The 25,675-nt window shown below is 43.4% G+C and overlaps 1 protein-coding gene across 6 annotated transcripts in view; it reads left to right on the forward strand.

Annotated features, from left to right (window-relative positions):
* FYB1 (FYN binding protein 1) overlaps positions 1–25,675 on the forward strand; it is a 290,377-nt gene that overhangs the window by 145,897 nt on the left and 118,805 nt on the right. For all 6 annotated transcript variants that reach the window (XM_029578325.1, XM_029578343.1, XM_029578354.1 and 3 more), the window contains exon 3: positions 12,477–12,672. In XM_029578325.1, coding sequence (XP_029434185.1) covers positions 12,477–12,672 — 196 coding nt within the window. The remainder of the gene's footprint in view (positions 1–12,476; positions 12,673–25,675) is intronic.

A 25,675-nucleotide genomic window follows, 5' to 3' on the forward strand; every position in this document is an offset into this window, starting at 1 on the left:
TATACCTGCCTCCATATATACATTTTATATTTTTTTCATCCGTAAAATATATGTGCATATTTTTATAGAATAGGTGCAGTATATGCTTTTAATGCATTGCAACATAAGCACATTCTTTCAGAGGTGTATTTTATCAAAATATGCAGCAACCCGCTGCACAGTTTATAAATAGAGGGGGCAAGGATGCCTTACTAGGATAAATCTCTGTGCATCCACTTAGGTGTGCAAATCCAGCAATACGAGTAGGTTTGAAGGTTATCCTCACTGTGTTCATCCCATAGCTGATCCCACAATTAATCTGATGAAAACATTTGAAGGACAATTTTCAATGGAACTAGGTGATTGACCATGGAGTTAGGTGCCTACGTCACTGCCTTGGAAAGTTGCTCCAAGCAAACTAGCTAAATACAGCCATGTTTCACTACTAAATATAACAGCTGTTAAAGGAGGTATTCCCAAGGGTATTTGAGTTGAGGAAGATAAATACAAATGTAGAACTGAATTTTTAATTCTATGCATAATGTTTCTCTTCCCACACCTCAGCCATACAAATAGCAAGTATGCAACTACTTTTGTACATGTAGTGCTCCAGTGTATTTCAGAAATCAGGAGCAAGGCTCAGGACTGAACTAAGCACATTTATTAATACATGCAGCTTACAGTCAGTAAAGTTTCTCTTATGCTTCTGTAATCTACCTGTATATGTGAATGGAGCCTGAACTGTAGGTCCTGGCAGGTTGGTGGTGCTATCTCCAAAACTGAGGTGGAATTTAAACAGAACTGAACTAGTATGAAGCACAAACAAATCCTGATTAGGACTACTGTGACATGTCTCACCAGGAAATTAGAGTACTCACATATTTTTAGCCAATTTTCAGTTTATTCCCATTGTAACCCATTGGTTTGAGAGTCCCTAATTCAGGAGTAACAGCAAGTCCCAGGGCCAATCTTACTGTCCCAGACCGCTAATCTTCCTCTCATTCATCGAACTTTGGACCATGGGGGCCAGGGTTTCCACAACCGGGAAGGAGGATCAAGCCTCCTCAACTCTAGGTGATATGGATTGTCATCCAACACAGTCTCTTAATCTCCCCACTCCTCACTTTCACAGTCCCAATCAGTACTCACTTAAGTAGCTTCCTTCCTACAAGTTCTCAAGCAGTTGGTAGCAAAATCAGGCAGAAGACTGGGAATGAGGTCACTGTCCCTGTCATCCATACCCCTCAGTCCCTCCCACCTGGAGAGTCTGGATTGGATGCCTGAATGCTATTTAGCCCAGACATTTTAGAACACCATGGCTTCAGTTTAAGGAAGCAGACAGGGAGTAAAGATATAGTTTGCACACTCTGGTGAGGCCTCCCAGCTTCACCCGAAAGGAATTTCTGTTAGAAGTGATACCTCATCGTGCACTCTCTGCCAGGGGTCCTTCTCCTACTAATTTACAGAAAGATTGATTTTTAAGCCTAATACCCTTTAGAGGTAAAAGGGTTCTCACCAAAGGACCAAAGACCTGTGAACCTACTCTAAACTCTAGGTGGGCAAGCACCTGTGACGGATCCTGCTGTGAGAGACAGTGAAGGCTGAAGATGTATCCAGTTTGACTTTTTAAAGTATTTTTTGGGCTTTAGCAGAGTGGGGAGATTTTTGGATCCCCCTTCCCCACTGGGATTGCAGAGCTGAGAACTAGACTGATCACAAAGATTTTCCCCCAAGAGAAAACCCCTGAGGTAACAACTAAAGTATGAAGGAATGGAAGATCAAAGGACCAGGACAGGCTGGGTATCTGAGCAGGAGAGTAAAGGTAGGATTTATGAAGTGAAGTGGGAAACCCCTTTAATAGGATTCCCAGATGGCCGCTGGAAGAGTTTGTACAATTAAAATCACCACGGGCTGTAGCCAGAGGTCTGGTTAAAAGACACCTAACTACTTACTAAGGAAAATCATGAATGTACCATCAGTCAGATGTAAACCCACACTTCTGGATAATGGACTTTATTTGATCATTACCAATCAGAAAACTTTATTTTAACACCCAGGCCTGGTCCTGTCTTTCTTCTTACAGCCTCTCACCCCATGGGATGCACCAAATGACTGCAGACACACCGGCAACCTTTTCTCATCATTTGGGCCATAAGCGAGAGCTTTCCCCCATAAAAAGAGCCCCCCCCCCCCCCCCGGGAATATTTTGGGTTTTGGACATTTAGGTGGTAGGAACCTTGCTGGACACCTGAGCTTTTCTTGGATTCGGGGAATGGGGGAACCTTGTATTTGGGATGCCCAGGGATAGGGAAGACCTGCCTTCCGAGGTGGTGACCTGCTGCTAGGTGTAACTCCAGTGTTATTTCCTTTTTGGGGAACAGAAGAAATAGTTTTATGAAGAACTGGGAGGACGTGTTTTCTGCCCCTCTTCCTACCCACTTAAGGACATGTGAAGCTGCAGTGCCATCTTGGATCCAATAGGGATCCCTATCATGTCAAAAGGAAAAATCTGCTAACTGTAAGAACCTATTTACATCCAGAGGGTTCACCCTGGGGAGAGACTCTGCATGGACAGGATTTTGGCCATCTTTGGAAGGGGGTTCCCCAACCATCTTAGGGTTGCCCTGCCCACTGGGACCACCACTTTACCTAATGCAGGAGAGTAGCTGGATCCCTTGCCTGCTTAAGAGATTCCTGCACAGATAGAGGATAAAGACTGTAACCAAAGAAAGTCTGTGGTGCTGGATTCATATTTAATGTGCTATTATTCACCTAACTACTGAATAGTAAAGTTTTATTTTGGACACTAACCCAGTGCATCCTGCTTGGTTTTTCGCACATAGTACACAGTGAAGAGGTTACCCCTCTGCCAGGGAAATTTCAGTAAAGAGGAAATCACCCTACACTGGGCCCTGAAAGTAAACTTTTCCCCCAACCTAAAAGATCCACACCATGGGGAAAGTGGCACAACCCCTCCCCCCGCCCCCACTAGCCAGGGTCCCTGCCCCAAAGAGACAAATTCTTTTATGGCCCCACCTATGCAGGACAGGCACACTGGGGTAGGGTTACATAAATAAATTAAATAATTACGTATGGCATTACACCTGTAAGGAAATAAAAACAGATCACATTGTTTAATGGACCTAAATCGAACTGGGGAGGTTGGCTTTATCCCAAAATACTCCATCAGGTCCCTCCACTGCATGTAGTCTTCTAGTAACAGATTAAACAGCACTTCGAACAGGAACTTTTCAGCAACAGTGAGGCTCATTAGCAGATGTTATTGCTATAGTTCTCAGCAACAGTGTCTCTGACATAGGGATCATTCATGGGATCTATTTACTGTTTGGGATATTGCCAGGTACTTGTGACCTGGATTGGCCACTGTTGGAAACGGGATACTGGGCTTGAAGGACCCATGATCTGACCCAGTATAGCAAATCCTTATGGTTAGGTTCTGGCTTCTCCACAACTGACCCATCTCCCAGCCTTCTGGTGTCTATGCCATGTCTTTCGTTGCTTTTAGGAAAGACATACACCACATGGGGCATCCATATGTGTCTCCCTACCTACCAAGACTTCTTGATCTCACCAACTATTTGCTTCATCACTTAAATGAGTCAGTTTGGGATTATTTTTTTTACTTTCTCTCTGGTGAATCCACTGGTCCCAATTTCTCTCAACCACTTCTCCATGGCCCACTTTGGGACATAAGGATATTAATTTACAAATGTTCTTCATTATCTTTCTCACTTCTCACTCTACTATGCAAAGTCTCACCAATCTGTAAGTGTATGGTTAACCTGGTTTCAGCCAAAGGTCTTCCACAGTCCCCAGTTAATGGGTATAATAAGGAACCACAGCCTGTGCATCAGATGCCTCTTGAATTCCCACTTCCTCTAGAAGTTCATAATGTGCCACAGACTCCCTGTAACTTTGGGTGTCTGACTCGGTGTCTTCATTCTCCTCCAAGGAACTTTTCCTTCACTCACAGACATCCCTGCACCACCTGATGTTCAGCAATGATCCATGGCCCAGACACCAGCGCACTCTCACAGGTGGCAGTTCACTTTTATCCTGCTCCATCTCCACAATCACATTAGGGTCTGCAACTTTATCTTTTCCAGAGCCCATTGGCATGGCTGGCTCCTTCACTGGAAGCTAACCTCTGGCATCATAAGCTGATCCAATGACTCCTCAACTCTTGCAGGAGCGACAGTCTCCAACGGCAAACCTGCAGTTTTGGCAACTTGGCCTCTACCCACCCCAGAGCCTCCCACAGCATTCAGCGCATGACGCTAGCCCCTTCCCATGTTGCTGGTAAGGTCACTTTCTTCCCTTCTGAGAGATCCAGTGATTTCAGTGATTTTTCCCTTGCCAATCACTAGTAATGTTCCACCCACACCTACAGGCATAGCCTCTTCTTCCTTCCTTCACAGTTCAAACCCTTCTGATGATACCGGGGAGGTGCTCATTCTTCAGCGGCTCCACCCCATGAATCTCCCACTCCACCAAAGTGCCTCCTACCTGCTGGATAGTCTGCTCTGGGTCACAAATGCAGGCCACAGCACCCATAACATGACATATCCAACTCCATGGGTCTGCTGGGCACACTGCAAAACTGGCAGTCCAGTGGCACTACAACCTGACCTTGTTCAAGGCTCAACAGAGTTTTCTGGGGATTATTAAAGTTTGCATCTTCTATAAGCACTGAAAAGTAGGCACAGTTGAAAAGCAATATAAGTATAGTATTTCTTTCTTTTTCTTTTTTTTTTTGGTAGTTGGCCATATAAATACTTATTCTCTTTTTTGGTTTTGGTGTTATTTTTATAGTTAAAATGGTCAGTCTGAGACTAGTGATCCCTTTTGATATGGTCTTAGATTTGTAGCAGGCTGGGCTTTAAACTATCCTAAAAATATAGTTACAGTTCCAAGATTGCAGCACTTACAATCTCTTTTCTAGATCATAAAGTGCATTTGTCAGGTCTTTTTTCACTTCTCAGCATTATTTGTACAGTTAAGCTACTTTCAATATGTTTTTTTCTCACTATTGACTGTGGAAACTAATGGTGCTTAAAAATTGTCATGCTAGTTAAATACTGTTCCTTTTCTCCTTCTTCTGTAGTTCCCTTTTCTTGTGTTCCTTTTTATTAGCCCTGTAGATGCTTTAATATTTTTTTCTTACTGCTGGATTTAAGGATCATCAAAGATTTTCTCTGGGTTTAAGGAGTGTCAATGATTTTCAGGTTTGAACATAAGAACACAAAAATTGCCATACTGGGTCAGACTGAGGGTCTATCAGGCTCAGTATCCTGACTGCAACAGAGGCCAATCCAAGTCAAAAGTAACTTGGTAGGATCCAAAATAATAAATAGATCCCGTGCTGCTCATGCCCAGAGATAAGCAGTGGCTTTCCCCAAGTCTACCTGGTTAATAACTATTTCAGGACTTTTCCTCCAAAAACTTGTCCAATTTTTTTTAAACCCAGTTATGTTAACTGCCTTTACCACATCCCCACCAATGAGTTCCAGAGCTTAATTGTGTATCAAGTGAAAAAATATTTTCTCCAATTTGCTTTAAATGTGCTACCCTTACTAACTTCATGGAATGTCCCTGAGTCCTTGTATTTTTTTAAAAGAGTAAACAACCGATTTGCTTTTACAATTTCTATTTGACTCACGATTTTATAAATCGCTATCTTATACCCCTTTGGGGTGGAGATCCTGTTGAGGGCCCCCAGATTGCTCCTTCTTCCCAAACTTCTGAAGGTTGTGACTTCCCTAAGGGAAAAGTCTGATTTAAGTAGGAAAACAGCTATCACAACCCAACGTCCCCTGAGGAAGGGTGGATCAAAAGAAACCTCCTCACAACCACAAGTAGGAAAAACACTTAAGTCCAAAAAACTCTCAATCTACACTGATGCTGACACTGCTGCTCCTTTTCTGGACTAGAAAGATGGCTACAGCTCCCTGCCCTCTGGATCTGGGGGATGACCATCACCAAAGGTGATGGTCATCTGGGGGCCCTCAACAGGATCTCCACCCCAAAGGGGTATAAGATAGCGATTTATAAAATCGTGAGTCAAATAGCCATCCCCAGATCCCCCAAGACCAGTAAGAATAATTTAAAAAACCAAAAATCTTAATAAAGTCTTTCTTCCAAAAGAAGGCAGATCCTCATAGGCAGGGTGTGCTCTGTTGGGAATCTTCTCTATAACAAAAACACCAAGTCAGGGCATTAGGCCCTATCTCAGCAGAGCAATCAAAAATAGCAATAGGAGTAGTATGGTCACTTAACTCAAACTGACTACACTACTCTTACTCCTAGCCCTCCCAAGTGGACTAAGAGACTACCAGTCACAGGCAACCTCATGGGGAGGTGCTGCATAAGAATGGCGTCTGTCTCTGTCTCTCTCTCTCTAAGCTGGAAAATCTATGGCAGGGATCTAGTACCATCTGAAGGCAGACCAGGACATGCAAGCACATGTCCTGAAAAGTAGGCTGCTTCAGTTTCAGATGGAACTTTTTGTTAACTAATTTTTCAATTTGATGGAATAACATGGTTTCCCTTCATGTGATTTTATGCAGCAGACCAAACATTTTTTGTGACCATATGATTAAAGCAGCATTTCATCATAGCTGACCCAAGGATTGTTTCTACTTTGAATACTTCCTGTAAGAGTGCACTCCTAATTTATATGTGTATCGCTTTACTTTTAGACCTAGAAGGAGCAGTAAATGGGTTTTAAAGTCTTTTAATTCAATACTAATCTCTTTACACCTTTAACTTTTAAGTATTAATTGTTAGAATACCATGGAGCAACTTGTTCATCTTCCACATACCTGTTTTGTTTTGTTTTTTAACACACTACACTCAAGAGGTCTTTACCAAATTTATACATAGTAGTTAAGATTAACCACAAGTTTACATTTCTTAAAATAATTATGATGGGGGGAGTGTCAGTTACAAAAAATATACTGTTTGTTCCACTTACTTTTAAGCAGTTGGCAAGGATGGACTGACTTATGTTTGAGGGTAATTATGTAACAGCCTGCGTAGAGATAAAGTCTGCATGCAGAAAGCACACACAGGCTTTAGTTCAAATATTCAAAGCAGACATACACATGCAAGTCAACTATGAAAATTAGGGGGTATGTATATACCCCTGCTTGGATATGTGCACACATTTATACTTGCTAGGGGGTAGGTGTAAATGACCTGTGCATTTAAACACCCAAATTGAAAGTATGTGTGTAAATGGTTTTTCTACCCCCAATTCTCCCTCCAGAACACCTCTTTGCGGTATGCATAAAAGTATGCGTTAACAAGGACAGCAAAGCAGGCACTGGAGCTATATAAGACAGTTGGCACTGACTTCACTGTTGTGGACTCTTTCTACTATGGTGACATTGACGCAGGCTCTCACTGAAAGCTGGCAGAGGTTCTTGACTAAGACTGGTTTAGGGCTTCACTTTTACCAGCCCCTTTCCACGCAGGTTGAGCCCTTGGGTTCTGCAGGCTGGCATGACTTAGGTGAGAGTTTCTTAGAGGACACAGAAGAGGGTGATCCAAGTCACACTAGCATCAGTACAGGCGGTGGGAGAGAGTAGACAGTGTCTAGGCAGGAGATTAGTGGCTGGCGATGGACAGAAGTAGTCAGAGATAGGCAATTGCTCAGAGCAGGCAGCAATCAAGAATAGTCAATTCCGAAGAGACAGGCCAAGAGGAGGCGAAGACACACAAAAGACACAGACAGACCAACAAGACCTGAATGGGGTAGGCTGGACAGCAAGACTGGACAAGATGGGCTGAACAAGAAGACAAGGCTGGAATAAGGAGACAAAGCGGAACAAGAAAGGCAGGACACAGGAACCAGGAATGTGGAACAATGCTGAAGGACACGCACTACAGAAGAGTAAAAGACCCATTGCTGAGGGGCTAGATTTTCATGCCTTATAAGCCCTTATAAGAGAAGAGCCTGTTGACATTATTGGTGGGCACCACGGGGGTTTTCCCACCATGAGGCCCTCAAAGTCAAGCATTGTGTGTGCGCACGTGCCCTACGAAGAACCTGGAAATTGGCAGCACGGCAACATCAGGCCATGCTCAGTAGCCTCCCTGCCATGCTGGAGTTGGAAATTGCCGGTGGCATCAGGGTGAATCTAATGGCTCGTGGGTACCTCTCTTCAAAGCTTGCTCCCCCACTGTCTGGGCTTGGGTTTCCTGGAAACCTTCTGTAAAACTCGGAAACAAGTTAAGGGACTTGCAGGTTGGAGACCAGTTCCCATTAGTTCTCCTCAGGTCCATAATTTTCCAGGAGAGGAGGTATTGCTACTGGTTTCAGAATCTTCATAAGTCCAGGATTTCATGTCCGAGGGGCGATCTTCCTGGCCAAGAAAAAGTTGCTGGTTTCAATAGAGAGATGTGGAATATGTTGTGAATTCTCAAAGATGCTGCCAAATGTTTATAGGCCATCGGTCCTACTTGTCACTCAACAGGGAAAGGCCCTATGAAATGCGGTGCAAACTTCATGGAGGGCATCCACAGTCATAGACTTGAACAAGCTGATAGAAAGCATTGCTTAGCACCTCAACTTCACCCAAGAAGTCTAGTCTATGACTGTGGATGCCCTCCGTGAAGTTTGCACCGCATTTCATAGGGCCTTTCCCTGTTGAGTGACAAGTTGGACCGATGGCCTATAAACTGGTGTAGGGCTTCACATTTATGAGCTCCTTTCCCCACAAGTTGGGCCCTTGGGTTCTGGGGGCTGGCAAGACTTAGGCGAGACTCTTAGAAGACAGGGATGAGGGTGGTCCAGGTCAAACAAGGGTTGGAGGCAGGCAGCAGGCGAGAGTAGACAGTGTCCAGGCAGGAAATCAGTGGCTGGTGGTGGATAGGAGTAATCAGGGTACAAGCAAGAGGTCAGTGGCAGGCAGCAATCAAGAATAGTCAGAGTCTAGGCAAAGGTTCAATTCCAAAGAGACAAGAAAAACAAAGACACAGAAAAGGCACAGATGGACCATCAAGACAAGAGGGCTGGATGGGGTAAAGCCAGATAGCAAGGCTAGACAAAACGAGCAGGACAAGAAGACAAGGCTGGAACAAGGAGACAAAGCAGGAAGAAGGAAGGCATGTCATAGGAATCAGGAACGCAGGCAATGCTGAAGCAACACACACTACAGAAGAGTAGGAGATCCTTTGCTGAGGTGCCAGAGTTTCGTGCAAGGAGCCCTTATAAGAGAAGTGCCTGTTGATATCATTGGAGGGCATTGCAGGGGGTTTCCCACTGTGAGCCCCTTAAAGGCAAGCATAATGTCCACATGCACGCATCCTAAGAAGAGCCAGGACTTTGGCAAAATGGCGGCATGTCAGGCCATGCTCAGTGGCATCCCTACCACACTGGAGTCGGAACTTGCTGGTGGTGTAGGAGTGAGTCTGGAAGTTCTCAGGGCCCTATCACAAGCCGTGAATCCTAACAACTGGTGAAGAACAGGAACTGACTTTTTATCTGGGCCAGTTACAGGGGATCACCTTCTTTAGTTATATGCTCTTATGAGGGAAAGATAGAGGCTGGTTGTGGAACTGGAGACAGATGGAATAGCACCACCTCTTGGCACAAATCCAGGAGAGACAAAGTCTAAAACTGGTTGCATGGGCAAAAATCTCCCCACACCCACCCCACCCCCCTCCTCATGAAATGCTTGAGCCAAGGCCCTCACAAATCCTGGGTAGTCTTCAAGGAGAGAGCTGTTACTCTCGAGCAAGGGGAAAGCCCAGCTTAGAGCTTCCTCAATAATAGAATGAGCAGGGCCACCTTAGTCTCATCACTGGTATAGTCATGAAGAAATGTCTGGAACAAAAAACAGCATTGCTCCTTGAATTTTAGGAACTTTCCTTGAATACCGTCAATGAAATCTGAGAATTGCCTGCAAGGGTCCCAAGTGCTTAAAGATTTTCTTGGAAAGCTGGAATCACTAGAGTAGCTGGCTCAGCCAGAAATAGAGTTACTGATGTAGACAGAACTGGATTCATTTAGACAAGAGCCAGAGCTGCTGGGACAGCTGGAATCACTGGTGCATACGTTGAGGCTGCTGGAACAGCTGAGACTACCAGTGCAGAGTCTGGAGCTGTGGGGAAAGCTGAAACCACCAGTACAGAGGCTGGAGCTATGGAGTCAGCTGAATTCACCAGGGTAGATGCTAGAGCTGCAGGCACAGCCTGGAGCATAAGATATAAGTACATAAGCTATGCCATACTGAGTTAGGCCAAGAGTCCATCAAACCCAGTATTCTGTGTCCGACAGTGGCTAATCCAAGTCACAAGTACCTGGCTAGTACTCAAACATTAAAAAGATCCCAAAATACTAATTCTGGTATCAAACTTTGGCTATTCCTTATTGATTAATAGCAGTTTATGGACTTCTCCTCCAGGAACTTATCCAAACCTTTTTTAAACCCAGCTACACTAAGTACAACCACATCCTCTGGCAATGAATTCCAGAGCTCAACTGTGCGTTGAGTGAAAAAGAATGTTCTCCAATTTGTTTTAAATTTGCCACTTCATGGAGTGCCCCCTGGTCCTTCTATTCTCTTAAAGAGTAAATAACCAATTCACATTTACCCCTTTGAGTCCTTTCATGATTTTGTAGAATCTTTGGCTTTGCTGGCACAGCCTGGAGTGGGATCAACAGAGGAGTCCAGTCTGTAAAAGTGATTGCAAGAATGAAGTCTTTTATACTGTTGGAAACTCTAGCCTCAGGTTTGGGCTGCTCCAAACTGTTAGGCCTATCAGAGCTTGACTATTAGAGGCAGCCCAGATAGAAATGCATACCTAGATAGGCAAGGCCCGAGGCAGAATGGTGAAGCCCAGGAGCTAGACAAGGTCAAGGTGTGCAGAAGGATCACTGGAACTAGATTATGGGGCAGAAAACCTAGAACATGATAATGATCAGCACCCAAACAAACAACACTGCTGCAAGGCAGATGCCAAGAAGATTGTTGGCCCAGTAACTGTGTGCCTTCTGGGAGTGTCTTGTTGATCTCAATTTGGGGCAATCAGACTACTGCAGAGGTGAGTCTAGCTCTTCATAGTATAGAACACATAGTCATGCTAGGACTCCCTGGCAAGCCAGCAACTGCTGTACTTCAGCAACAGGTTCACAGCCAGCTCCATGGGTTCAAACTCTGATATTAGGAAACTTAATAAGGCTCAAAGCTATCGATTACCTGTAAAACACTGCTGCATTTTATAAACAACACCTTGTATCCTTATTTCTACTTTTGTTGATTTAGGAATTTCAAGGTACTCTTGTACATCTGGGGCAATTTTAAAACACTCTGCCTTGCTGCAAAATCTGCGGGAATGAGACCTTGCAGCTAATTTTTCAAAGGACATTATGCAAGTAAATTCCCTTTGAAAATTGTCTAGAAGGGCTGTGGACTTTGCACCTGCTTTTTGTGTAGGCAAATTTTCCACACATAATGAATGCCTGTTGATTTGAGAGTACAAAGGATTTGCTTAATTGTCTAATTCTACCCAAAACATGTCCCCTCAGTCCACCTATAAGTACAGGCGCATTCAGCTGGGCATAGGAGGACAATTCTGAGCCAGGCCAGTTCACACAGGCAAATCACTATTTATCTGGGTAAATGGCTTTCAAAATTACCCTCCATATGGTCATGAAAAAGCTAATTCATTTCCTTTCTGAGCTGAGATGATCTTCTAGTTTTATTGATTCAATTTGTACTTTGCCTTTAGTGTAATTTACTGCACTTATGTTCTGGATTTAATTCCATTTCATGTATTGAACTTTATGTATCATTTGTCAAGCAAGTTACTCATGCGGTTTACAAAATAAAACATTCATAATAGTCAAATGAAAATAAGACTTAAAACAGTAAGCAAAAAATTAAAAAATAAAATCCACAGCTTCTCAAATGGAAGAGAGCAGCCCACTCAATGTACTGCTGAAATGAACCCTTTTTGTTTGAAATTAGTGCAGTGCCTACAATTGGACCATCATACTAGACATGATCAGAATAAATGTGTGCAAAACATGTATTATTCTTCTGCCTTATTCTTAATCATCGGTCTGTTCACATTATTTTTTTGGAATTTTGTATTGCATTTAAAAGCGTTATCACAACATTTCCAAATGTAAATTTAGTTCATTTCCAGTACAACTGCTGGACACTAGACACTAAACTAATTTCAAACGAAGAGGGTTCATTTCAGAAGCATAAAATTAAAACATCAAATCATTAACAATCAGCATACATATAAAATACTAAAATACAGACAGTAAATTACTGACTAGTTAGTGGTGGTGTCAGAGCTAACTCCATAAAGATCCATCTGCAGGTTTAAATCAAAAGCCTGTGAGAATAGCCAGGTTTTATTGCTTTCCAAAATTTCAAATAATTAGATTCTGCTCTTAGGCCCATTGGTAAAGCATTCCAAAGCAGATGATATTGATGATGATATTATGTATTTTGTAGGTCTCAGCAAAGGACTTCCAAACAAACCAGCGCCATCCCATGTTCTTCGGTCATCGACACCACCTCCACTTCCACCTCCAGTATCGCATCCGTCCACACAGGCACCACTGCCTCCTTTTCCACCTGTGCATATACCTACACATCCTCCAGCTCCAAGCCTGCCTCCCCGAAACATCAAACCAGCAACTGAATCTATGTAAGTAAAGAATTTTTCTCTCCTTGTTTGGCACCGGTTCTGGCCCAAACTGCTTATTCAGGGTCAGAACTGGGTGTGTGTGTGAAGCAGAACAGAGTCAGAGCTCTTCTGTGGCAGCATGCAAGGATTACTAGGGAAACTGGGATAGAGAATAATAAATATTATATATACCGTTATAAGGTTCTGTATAAGTGATTGTGCTGGAATGGCCAGCACAATAGGCAGGGAGAAAGATGGAGACTGGACTCACTTGTACAGATTACATAATATCTAGAAGCTCTTGCAAACCTTCCCCTCCCACAAAGTGTCAGGTGAGATGGCTGGGGTGGTGTTAACCCTTTGCTGCTGTGCAAGAGGATGAGCAAGGAGAATCTCAGTGTTGAACTGTTAGACCGCTATTGTGTTCAACTGTCTTGCCCATAAGATTCACAAACCACACATTCCCTCCTCATTCTCTCCTCTGTTCTTGCTTTGTTTTTCTTTGCTGGTGATTAGCCCACACAGACTAAAGTGCCAATTTTCTCCTGCAGCCTGAGAGACAGGAAGTAAGGGGGAGAGGGGGGAGAGGGGGGAGAGGGGGGAGAGGGGGAAGGAAGAAAGGAACAAGAAGGATAATTACCACAAGTGAAAGACAGAGAAGGGCTAACAAAGTGATGATGTAGGGTCTACACCAAAAGCATTATGATCTCATAACTTTAGGACCTAAATAAAGTTTAGGACCACTGGAAACCAGAGACCCTCAAGGATCCACACTATCTGCAATCCTATTCAACATATACCCACTACCTCTATGCCAACTTCTTTCAAATCTCAACGTCACTTACTTCCTGTACGCAGATGACATACAGATGATCATTCCAGTAACAAATACCATAGAGAATGCTCTGATACTCGCAACCAAGTTCATTAATGAAATTAAAAACCTTCTAAATCAAATGAAATTATGCCTTAATACAGACAAAACTGAATGTATGCTAATTGAGAAAAACAATTCTGGAGACCAACAGAATCATTCCATAATCATAGACAACAACCTCATCAAACTAAAAGAAATTGTGAAAGATCTTGGAATTTGGATAGACCAAGAACTCAACCTGAAAAAACACATTGCAATGAAAATAAAAGAAGGCTTCCACAAGCTATCAATTCTCCAACACCTCAAACCACTACTAAAACAACCCAATTTCAGAACAATTCTGCAATCCTTGATATTTTCAAGCATCTGTCATGAAAGCGGGAATGCTTGGGAGCTATCTCAGCTGAGGGATTTTAGTGTGCCCATGGGCCTCGGCCCGATCCCAGATGAATCCAGGACCGAACCGAGGGTTGGCAGCGTGTCCCAGCATGGGTGAAGACAAGGTGACCCTCTGCCGGACCTGCGTGCTTACGGAGCCAACAATGTGATGTTGGTAAGTGAACAGTCCTCCGACCATTCCCAGTCCTTTTGGACCTGCCGCTTAGGATCGGCAAGAAGCAGCAGGCCGGACTCAGGGCAAGGGCAAGCGAAAGTTCAGGAACTGTAGACAGAGGCTGTGGAACAATGTACTGTAGACGTAGACTCAGGAACAAGGTACTGTAGACATAGACTCAGGAACAAAGTACTGTAGACAAGACGAGAAGCTGAGAAGGGAGACATTGGCACTGTCTCTCAGGGCGCCCTACACACTCCACCCACGGGACTGGTCATGGACCACCCTGTCCCACTGCGCACCTACACAGCCTGAAGAGGCTGGTCACGGACCACGTGGAGAGTGGGACTAGCGCAGGAAGAGAATTCAGCCAAGGCGAGACTCCAATGACGAGTCATGGAGCTCCAACAAAGAACGAGACCTGACGGAATGCTGGAAGACAGGAACTTCCAGAAGCAAAGTAACTCTGATGCAAGGCAAAGCATGAGTGCTGGAGCAAGGCTTTTATACCCCAGGAGTAGGCAACTCCCTGGGAGGAGTCCAGATGGGCCATCCCTCGCTGGCTAAGAGTGGAGAGGAGCCACGGGCCCGCCCCTTAGAAGGGCGTGGCCCACACCAGAGCATCCAGGCTGCAATGGAGCAGGCCTCGAGTAGGCCCCGAACAACACCGAAGGCCTCCCAGGCTGTGGAGCAGGATCCGGACAATTGCTCAGTCGAGGCCCTGGCTTCGGAGCAGCCTCCAGAGAAAAGTAAGATGCCTCCTGTGGTGGAGCTACAGGAGGAATCGTAACAGCATCGACTATTGCAACTCACTCATGATAGGACTTCCCAAAACTACCTTATGTCCCCTACAAATACTACAAAATGCCACTGCCTGAATCCTCACCGGTCATAAAAAACAGACCACATCTCCCCTGTCTTAAAAGAACTTACACTGGCTACCTGTAGAAAAAAGAATTGAATTCAAAATGCTATCAATCATTCACAACGCAATTCACAATGACTATGTCTGCCTTAACACACTAATACAAAAACTACACACCCAACGCAACACCAGATCTTCAAACAAAGCACGTTTTGAAATCCCACCAGTAACAACCGCCAAACTTACCACAGTAAGAAAAAGAGCTTTCTCAATAGCTATGCCACATCTCTGGAACTCCCTACCCGACAGTCTAAGACTACAAAACAACACAAAAATATTCAAAAAGCTACTCAAAACATGGCTTTTCAAACAAGCCTACAAGGATGGGATTGGATAAACCAATTAAGATGTCAATAAACCCGTGAAGACAATATTTATTTATTTTTATTTTTATTTAACAGCTTTTAATATACCGGTGTTCGTGCAAGCTTTTAATATACCGGTGTTCGGTTTACAATAAACTTGAGAAAGGAGGAAATTACAAAAAACAGGGAGTGGGGAATGGAGCAGGAGCGAAAAAAGGGGGGGGAGAGAGAGGGAGGAAGGTAAAGGAGGAAAGACAGAGCTGAGAAGGTAAAAGGAACGTAGTAGTATTTACAAGACAGGTTGATTAACGGGGTTATACATTGTTGCTTATAATCCACACTACTCAACCAACCACCTAATATCTCTCACTACACCTCAACCATACCTCTCTAACATCTCATAACGTACTGCCAGACTTATCACTCAATCCTCAATGTTGATTATTATATATTACTATTTATATATCATTATTTATTTATTTTTCACTTATATTTATTCATTAATCAACCTAAATGGTTACGCAATGCTACCCATTGTGACTCAATGTCACTCAATGTTTCTAATGTCACTCAATGTTACTCAATGTCACTCAATGTTTTCTAATGTTTCTAATTTTTTCCATTGTTACCTAATGTTAATCAGTTCCTTGATGTTTTAATGTAAATCGTTGTTACAATTGTATACCGGAGTGAAGGATGACACCAAACTTCGGTATATAAAAAATTCAAATAAATAAATATTAAATAAATATGTATACCCTAGAGGAGAGAAGAGACAGAAGTTATAGTATAGAGACATTCATATGCCTCAAAGGCATAATGCATAAGAAGAAAACATTTTTCAGAGGAAAGAATGCTCTAAAACTGTAATTCTGAACCCCCTGTAGCCCATGGAAGCTATCACAGGTGGTCTGTAAGATGTAGGAAAGAAATAAAAATAGTCTCCGTTCATTTATCTTTCTTTATTAAAATTTCTTAATTGCCTAAGAATATACTAAGCGATGTACAAGGCAAGGCTCAGCTGGTTTCGCTTGTTCCTGCTTGATGCCGATATCTGGGGGGTAACAGCAGAGCCGTAGCCAGGCTATTTGGAGCCTATGGCCAAGTAAAGAAAGGCACCCTCAACCTGACCATAACACAAGACCCCACGAGCCAGGACACTATGTTAAATGGGAATTTCATTTTCATTTCTATTTTGATCCAGCTGTTTTCTCCTGTCCTTATGGGCTTCCAGTTGAATCTGAACCAATACAGGGATCCTAGAGCCATGTCTGCATTTAAAACCTGAACCGGAAACCCCAAGAAACCATATTCTGCATGCTATGCAACACCAGAGAAAGAGAAACAGAAATACATTTCCTCCTGTATTGTGCAAAATAAAAGATATCATGAGCTGCACATTCCCAAAGTTGGCAGAGTCCATCCACTACACTGAATATGAAATGCTTTTTTCTACTCTGGCTGTTTGGACTTTTATTTTTCTAATCACTTTGGTCCTCATCTCTTTTTACTGCTTTCTTCTTCTTGGTCTCCTAACTTCTTTACAGGGTCTCCTATTCATGTTCTGTTTCATCTCTCTCCTGTCTCTTCAGTACCTCCCCTATGCCTCTGTCTAATATTGATCTTTCCCCTTTTCTTCTTCTTTTTCTTTCTTCTCTTTATCTCTGCCTCTCTATTTACTCATCTAGATTTCATCCCCCCCTCCCTCCAGTTCTCTGGGCCAATCCTACACCTCCCCAAATGTCCCCTCTATTGCCCCCCTCTCAGTCCTCTATCTTCCCCTCACTGAATTGCTCCTTTTACCATCTCCAGCTCCCCTTGTCCTTCCCCTTAGCAGCTACATCCTTTCTTCTGCTCTTGAAAACCCGTCTCCAAATCCTCCTCTTTCCCTCCTCCCCTCCTCTCATTTTCCACGGTCATCTTTAACCAATCATACCTTCCACTCCTCCCTAGGACTGGTGTATAGGTATTAAGCACCCTAGGTGAACCTTTCAGCCTTTCACCCACCTCCTCCCCAGTTGCACCCTCCCTACATACAATTCAAAATTATGCATCTATAATAACAGATTTTCCATGAAAAATTACTTTTAGGGTCATTTATTAAAATGGACTCTCTACCTGGGTAACATCAAGCTAGATTGAGAGAACATTGCACAAATCTCATCTGTGAGTGAGTTTCCTCACTCCAAAGGTCATCAAATCTTCACAGGAGAGCACTGTTCTGTTCGTACCTCTCACTTTGAATGTCAAAGTGGCCCCTGACCCCTACACTAATATCTAAACCTCACCTCGAGTTACTAGGTGGGCCTCCCATAGAGATATAAATACCTATCTAGTGTTAGGTCATTATAGCTAGTCTCTCCCAGTGGTTGTATGTAGGAAATGCATCAATTCTGGCACTTATTTCAAAGTGCAAAAAAGTTATTGCAATTTGCATTAACTTAGCATTTTGCATAGATATTAGCACAAATTGCAATAAACTGCCTATTACCATAAAACACACCCCTTTTTCTATCACATGCGATATTTAGTGCATTTTGATAAATCCAGGCCTTTGTGAGGTAAAAAATATATCACATAGCATATATATTATATATACGTGTACTGCTGTGGTGCCAACCAGAACCCCTGCAAAAAAACTAAAAAAGACACTTGGAACCCATATGGTATTAGGCCGATGATAGTGCATGTTGGTTGTGGGTTTGGCCCTGGGAAAGCCATGTATTGAATTACAATTACAATATTGTAAATCTCCTATATCAAAACAGCCCTAACTGCCAGTACTCAAATGGTAAATGTCCTACTTATGAAAAGGCAACACTGTAAATATTATACCAGGTCCTAAAACACTAATATACAAAACAAGCCAGGCCTCTATAGATCCCTACACAGAAAATACATGCTAGCAGAATACTTTATTTTTGTCACATGTATAGAACATAGACAAACCCTCACTAAATACAAAATAATGAAACCATAAATTATAGATAGAAATGTGCAGACAAATACTGAACTGAAAACTGCAAAAAGACAGACTCTATATCCCATGCAACAAGGGAAAAACAGAAACATCACCATTCTTCAAAAAATATCAAACAATAAAATAAAGAAATATAAAACATCAATATATATATATATAGTAAAACCATTCTAATAAAAATAAATTTTTCAAAACAGTTGACAAATAGAATGGCATCCAATAATTAAAAACTCATAGAAAACTTTTCCATATGGCAATAAAATATTTCAAAACAGCAGATACATTAAATAATACCCAATAATTATAATTAACAGGGATTAATAAAACCCCCGCTTTCCATACCTGGGAATTTTTGATTACCAGATGCTCTAAGATTGTTGTTGATTAGTGGGGTGGTGAGGGGAACTGTTTGTTGCAGACAAACATTCTCCTCTCTCTCTAACACATTTATGCTCATTCACTCTCTCACTTACATGCTCAATTACACACACACACACAAGTTTGTTCACTCTCTCACATGTTCAATCATATACACACATGCTCATTTGCTCTCATATGCTCAGTCATACACATACACACACACACAAGCTCATTCACTTTCACATACTCAATTATACACACATTTGTTCACCCTCTCACATGTAGTCATACACATGTAGACAATCACTTGTGTTCTGTCTCACATGCTCATACACACACAAACTCTTTGCTCTTCTCTCACGTGCTCAATTATACACACACACACACACTCACTTGCTCTCTCTCACATACACAATTGCACACACATGCTCGAACACTCTCTCAAATGCACAATCATACACACACATACACATTCGCTCAATCTGTCACATGCACAATCACACACATGCTTGCTTTCTCTTTTACAAATACAATTATACACACACAAAGGCTTGTTTGCTCTCACACATGCTCAATCATACACACATATATGCTTGTTTGCTCGTTCACATGCTGAATTATAAAAACACATGCTCGTTTGCTTTCTCACCTGTTCAGTCATACACACATACACACACACACACATACTTCCACTCTCACACATGCTCAGTTATATACACATGCATGATTGTTTGCTTTCACACATGCTCAATCATACACACATGCTCGATAGCACTCGCACATGCTCATACACACAAATATTTGTTTGCTTTCTGACATGTTCAATCATACACATACATGCTTAGCTCTCTCTCATATGTGCTGAATCACTCTCACATGCTCAGTCATACACACACACACACACACACACATAAATACACTTATTCACTCGTTCTCACATGTTCACATACATACACATGCTCCTGTACTGTCTCTCTCTCAAACACACATGATCAACCATACATACACACACGTTCATTCATTCTCTCTCACACATGCTCAGTCACAAACACACATACACATATATGGTCCTTAGCTCTCTCTCTCACACAAACACACACACACATACTCCTTCTTTCTCTCTCTCTTTGCAGGCATGCTTCTTTGACTGCAGGGGCAGAATGAGAGGCCTTTGTCTTTTTTTTGGTCCACGGGCCACGCTGTTCTTAAATGCAGGAGAGGAGAAGGAGGCCCATGTTACTTAATGAGCTGGCTCCTCCCAATTTCCAGGGAAGGGAGGTGGATGCTGCTTTTGTTGCTTTGGGGGCCGCACTTATTCTGACTGCTGAGGCGGAGTGGAAAGCCAATGCAGTTCCAAGGGTAGTACTTCTTCAGGCTGTGGGGGAGGGGTGAGAGGCCGATGTTTTGCTTCGCTGCTCACACACTCCCTAACTGCAGTGGAGGAGGCTGATGCTGCTTAAGAATATAAGAACATTAGAAATTGCCATACTGGGTCAGACCAAGAGTCCATCAAGCCCAGCATTCTGTTTCCAACAGTGGCCAAACCAGGCCACAAGAACCTGGCAAGTACCTAAACACCATGCCACTGATGCCAGTAGTAGCAGAGGCCATTCCCTAAGTCAACTTGATTAATAGCAGTTCATGGACTTCTCCTCCAATAAATTATCCAAACCTCTTTTAAACCCAGCTACACTAACTGCACTAACCACATCCTCTGGCAAGAAATTCCAGAGCTTAATTGTACATTGAGTGAAAAATAATTTTCTCCAATTAGTTTTAAATGTGCTACTTGCTAACTTTATGGATTACTCTCTAGCCCTTTTATTATCTGAAATAAAAAATAACCGAGTCACATCTACCCGTTCTAGACCTCTCATGAATTTAAAGACCTCTATCATGTCCCCCCTCAGCCGTCTCTTCACCAAGCTGAACAGCCCTAACCTCTTCAGCCCTTCCTCATAGGGGAGCTGTTCCATTCCCTTTATCATTTTGGTCGCCCTTCTCTGTACCTTCTCCATTGCAACTATATCTTTTTTGAGCTGTGGTGACCAGAACTGTACACAGTACTCAAGGTGCGGTCTCACCATGGAGCGATACAGAGGCATTATTACATTTTCTGTTTTATTCACCATTCCCTTCCTAATAATTCCTAACATTCTGTTTGCTTTTTTGACTGCCACAGCACTGAGCCGACGATTTTACAGTATTATCCAATATGATGCCTAGATCTCTTTCCTGGCTGGCAGCTCCTAATATGGAACCTAACATCGTGTAACTACAGCAAGGGTTATTTTTCCCTATATGCATCACCTTGCACTTGTGCACATTAAATTTCATCTGCCATTTGGATGCCCTGTCTTCCAGTCCTGCAAGGCAGAGTATGCTCTTGTCTTCCAGGATTGGGAGGCTGATGCTGCGTCTTCCAGCTCCGTGGGCCCCTCTGCTCCTGACTGCGTATGAGCAGGGGTAGCATTTGTGATTTTTTTTTGTCCCAATTTGGGGGGCTACCTCCACTCCCCCCCGACTCCAAAAGCTGGTACAGCAGCTCTTCTCCCTCTGACAGCTGAGCTCTTGAGGTGCCAAAACTCTAGGTAGAGGGGAGGCCAGCGGATTGTCTATCAAATTTTGAAAGTGATGGCACCCCTCGAGGATGGCGCCTATGGCCAAGGCCATATCAGCCATATGCTAGGTACGACAAAGGGTAACAGCTATTGCTACTTTCACCATCCTCCTTCGCCTTTCCTTCTTCTTCTTTTTCCTCTTCATCATCTGGTGCCTCCAAACCTATGGATAATATGGACGCCTCTTCCTCTGCTTCTGTTTTCTTGGTGTGAATGAGCTTGATGGAGATGCAGCCTGCACTCTTCTCTCTGGACTAAGCTCCTATGGCTCCTCTACAACATTTCCTGCTGCTCCTGTGCCCTGCTACAGATAAGCTTCTTGCTGCACCTGCTTCCCCCAGCTTAGCTGCAGCCTCCTCTCTCTCCCTCCCGCTCAGCAAAACAGCAAGGGGGAGGGGATCAGAAGTGGCCCAGATGAGCAGGAAGCAGGAGAAGTAGTGGCAGCAGAACCAGTGGCAGCTCATAGCAATATCAGAGGGGAAAAAGAGAGAGAACTAGTTGTGGTGGGGACAGGCTGGGGACCATGAAGAGAGACTGGTGGGGACAGGCTGAGGAGGAGATGATAGATAATAATAGGACTGGGGAGGGAAGAGAAATTTGCTTAGCTACTGGACAAGGGAGAGAGGATGGTAGGAATGGGGAGTGAGAATGAGATAGTAGTGGGGCTAGGAAGAAGAGGAAGGGAGAGAGAGAGAGAGTGTTGGGGCTGGGGAAGACAAAGTTATGGAGCAAAGGGGAGTCAGAGTAGTAAGGATAGGGAGGGGATAGAGATAGAATGGTGAGGTTAGGAGGAGAGAGTGGTGGGACTGTGAGGAAGAGAAGCAGAGTGTGGGACTGGGAAGGGTACTTGTGACCTGGATTGGCCACTTTTGGTAACAGGATACTGGACTTGGTGGAAAGACTGGTGGAGATGAACTGTGGGGGAGCGAGAGAGTTATTGATAGAGACTGCCTGAGGTGGGAGGATACTTGTTTCTCTGACCCCATTCCCATCCCAGTTCCTCAGCTCTATCTCCATTGCAGTCATCCTTTCCATCTGTCACATCCTCAATCTATCACTTTCCACTGTTACTGTTCCTGCTGCCCTCAAAGATGCTGTGATCACACCACTCCTCAAAAATCCCTCACTGGACCCCACCTGTCCTGCCAACTATCGTCCCATCTCCCCTCTCCCTTTTGCTTCCAAACTATTTGAATGTACTATTCACCACTATTGTCTTGTCTTTCTTTTATCTCAAGCCATTCTTGATCCATTCCAGTCTGGTTTTCATCCTCTTTATTCCACAGAAGTAGCCCATTGCCAAAGTCTCCAATGACCTATTCATGTTTAAAATCAAAGGCATTTACTTAGTCCTTATTTTCCTTGACCTATCTGCTGTTTTTGGCACTGTTGATCACCACCTACTCCTTGATAGAGATGTGATTCGGCCTTCGTTATTGGCCCGCCGTGGGAAATTTCGTTTTCCTGCAGTTCGGGCCGATTTTATTTCGGCTGCCCCCAAACCAAAACCCAAAACCCGCCCCAACCCTTCAAATTTCATTAATTACAACCCCCCAAAACTTGCCGAAAGTCCCTGTTGGTCCAGCAGGGGTCCCAGGCGCGATCTCCCGCTCTAGGGCCGTCAGCTGCCAGTAATCAAAATGGCGCCAATGGCCCTTTGCCCTTACCATGTGACAGGGGCTATCAGTGCCTTTGGCTGGCCTCTGTCACATGGTAGGAGCAATAGATGGCCGGCGCCATCTTAAAAAATGGTGCGGGCCATCCATGCTCCTACCATGTGACAGGGGCCAACCAATGGCACCGATAGCCCCTGTCACATGGTAAGGGCAAAGGGCCATCGGCGCCATTTTGATTACTGGCAGCCGACAGCCTGAGAGGGGGAGATCGCTCCCGGGACCCCGCCGGACCACCAGGGACTTTTGGTAACTCTTGGGGGGGGGGTCGGGCAAGTCTTGGGGGGTCAGGAGGGTGGGGGGTTGCAATTAATTAAATTTGAAGGGTTAGGGTGGGTTTGGGGTTTTTGGGGTTTTTTTAATGTGCCTTTCTCCCCCCCAAAAAAAATCGATAAGAAAACCCACATGAAATTTTGTGGGTTTTCTTATTGTTTCGTTGCCCCCCCGAACCACGACGAAATAGGAAGTATCATCTCTATTTCCTATTTCATCGCAAACGAATGCACATCCCTAACCCTTGATGCTCTGTCTTCATTTGGATTTTGGGACTCTGTCCTGTCTTGGTTCTCTCCTTACACTACCATCGCACTTTTAGTGTTTCTTCTGTTGGATCCTTTCTTTACTACCATGCCTCAGGGTTGTATCCTGGAACTTCTTCTCTTCTCTCTGTATACTAATTCCTTGGGTGCTCTAATTTCATCTCATGCCTTTCAATACTATCTTTATACTGATGATTCCCAAATTTAGCTCTCTGTATCAGAAATTTCATTAGGAATTCAGGTCTCATATCTGAGCCTGCTTGTCTGACATTGGCTGCCTGATGTCTCACTGTCACTTTTAAACTCAATAGGGCCAAGACAGAGCTCCTATCTCTCCCCCCCCACCCAGCCCATTTACCTTCTTCCTCCTTTCTCTATTTCTGTGGATAGCAGTGTAATCCTCCCAGTCCACTCTGCCCCTAACCTTGGAGGCATCTTTGACTCCTCTATCTCCTTCTCTGCACAAGACAAAATATGCCATGTCTCTCTATAACATCATCAAACTCCGTCCCTTCCTTTCTGAGCATACTTCCAGAATCCTTATCCACTCTTTCAAAAATCCAGTTTCTCTAAGCTAGAAACTCAAAGAAAAAAATATTTTAGATTTATTATTGTGAATAGTAGCAATTATCTATTATTTAGATAGATTATGCACTGTACTTTTGAAAAATTATATTTGTTGTAGTGTATGTAAACAAAATATATGTGTACAGATATAATAGATGGATAGATAGATTGATTACTAATTGACTATTAGTAGTGCTGTATATCAGGGGCCTGGACTGGAATCACTGTATGTGAATGTGGATGGAGGTCTGCACTGAGGACTCTGATGGTCAAGTTCTAAAATATACAATGAAGCCTAGGAAATTCTGTCTGTTCTTGGACTAGAACCTCTATTCAGGCTGGATCTGTGGCTCAGTGGCAGTGCTGTGCCCTACTGGTGGAGGGCTTGGGTTTCATTTGAGAGTAGGGGGCTTCCATTTCCCCAAGCCAGCTGGGATGGGGATGCTGTGCAGGCAGTGTTCCCAGACCTTAGGGCAGGGGTCAACTTAGTTGGGTTTCCAGGATTACAAGAATTAATTTGTATGAGATCTATCTACATGCACTGCCTCCATTGTATGCAAATTTATCTCATACACACTCATTGTGGACTAAGATTTGGGACCCCTGCCTTAGGAGGAAAGAACAGTAACACCTAATTGCCAGACTTAAAACCCATAATTGCAGCATTGCAGGGGAGCCATGATGTCTTTGCTTGGTTTCAGGTAGGATGGGAGAATTGGGATAGAGGTAGGGGTAGGAGTTGCTAGTAGATGAAGAGGTGGGATAGGAGTTAGTAAGGGGTCTGGTGCCCATGTATCAATTTCATATGGGGGGGGCAGAAGATGGGGAATTTTTCAGGCTGCTATGGTCTGTAACTTATTTTAATTCTTTTGGGGGCCTTAAGGGAACTGTTGGGTGCTATGTCCTGATATCATTTTGTTATTGTGGGTGGGGGGAGGGGGATTGGATATGCTTGTCCTGAAGGTTATTTTTTAAAACTATTTTTTGAATATAGCTGATTAAGGTTAAAGTTACCCAAAGCAGTTTTAGCCAAATAATGTTGAATACCGATGTTATTCAACTAACTTATTCGGATAAGTTTGGCCCATCCCAGATCGCCCCCAGATCGCCCCCAGATCATCCCCGATTTATTCAGCTAAGTTATTAGCCAAATAACAGCTTAGTTGGATAATTAGGGAGTAGACAAAAAGGCAGGAAATTTAAAACCCCGGGGGTTTGGCTGGCTAAGTGCCAACTCAGCTGGACCTATCCCTTTGAATTTGGACTCATCGGAGTCAGAACTAAAAAGAAGTTGATTTCAATTGAACTGAGAGTCCAAAGGAGCAGGTGACATGTGTTAATTCCTCCCCTCCCCTCACCCCTATTCTCAAAATATATTCTCAGAGCAGAATGCTTTTAAACATAGCTGACTTTTAGATCAGCTATATTTAAATTCTCCTTCTTCTTAAGCGTGAAAGCATACAACCCAAAACTATTAGATGCTAAAATTATCTTCACCACCCTTTACCTTTCTTTAATAAAAAGTCTTGTATTCAATACCTATAAACATATCACTGTAAATAAATTCACACTTTGAAAAATCTAAGATCTCCACCTAGTGGTTTAAAACTGCCTATTACTGAAA

The sequence above is a fragment of the Rhinatrema bivittatum genome, chromosome 1 (genome assembly GCF_901001135.1).
Source record: "Rhinatrema bivittatum chromosome 1, aRhiBiv1.1, whole genome shotgun sequence".
NCBI lineage: Eukaryota > Metazoa > Chordata > Amphibia > Gymnophiona > Rhinatrematidae > Rhinatrema > Rhinatrema bivittatum.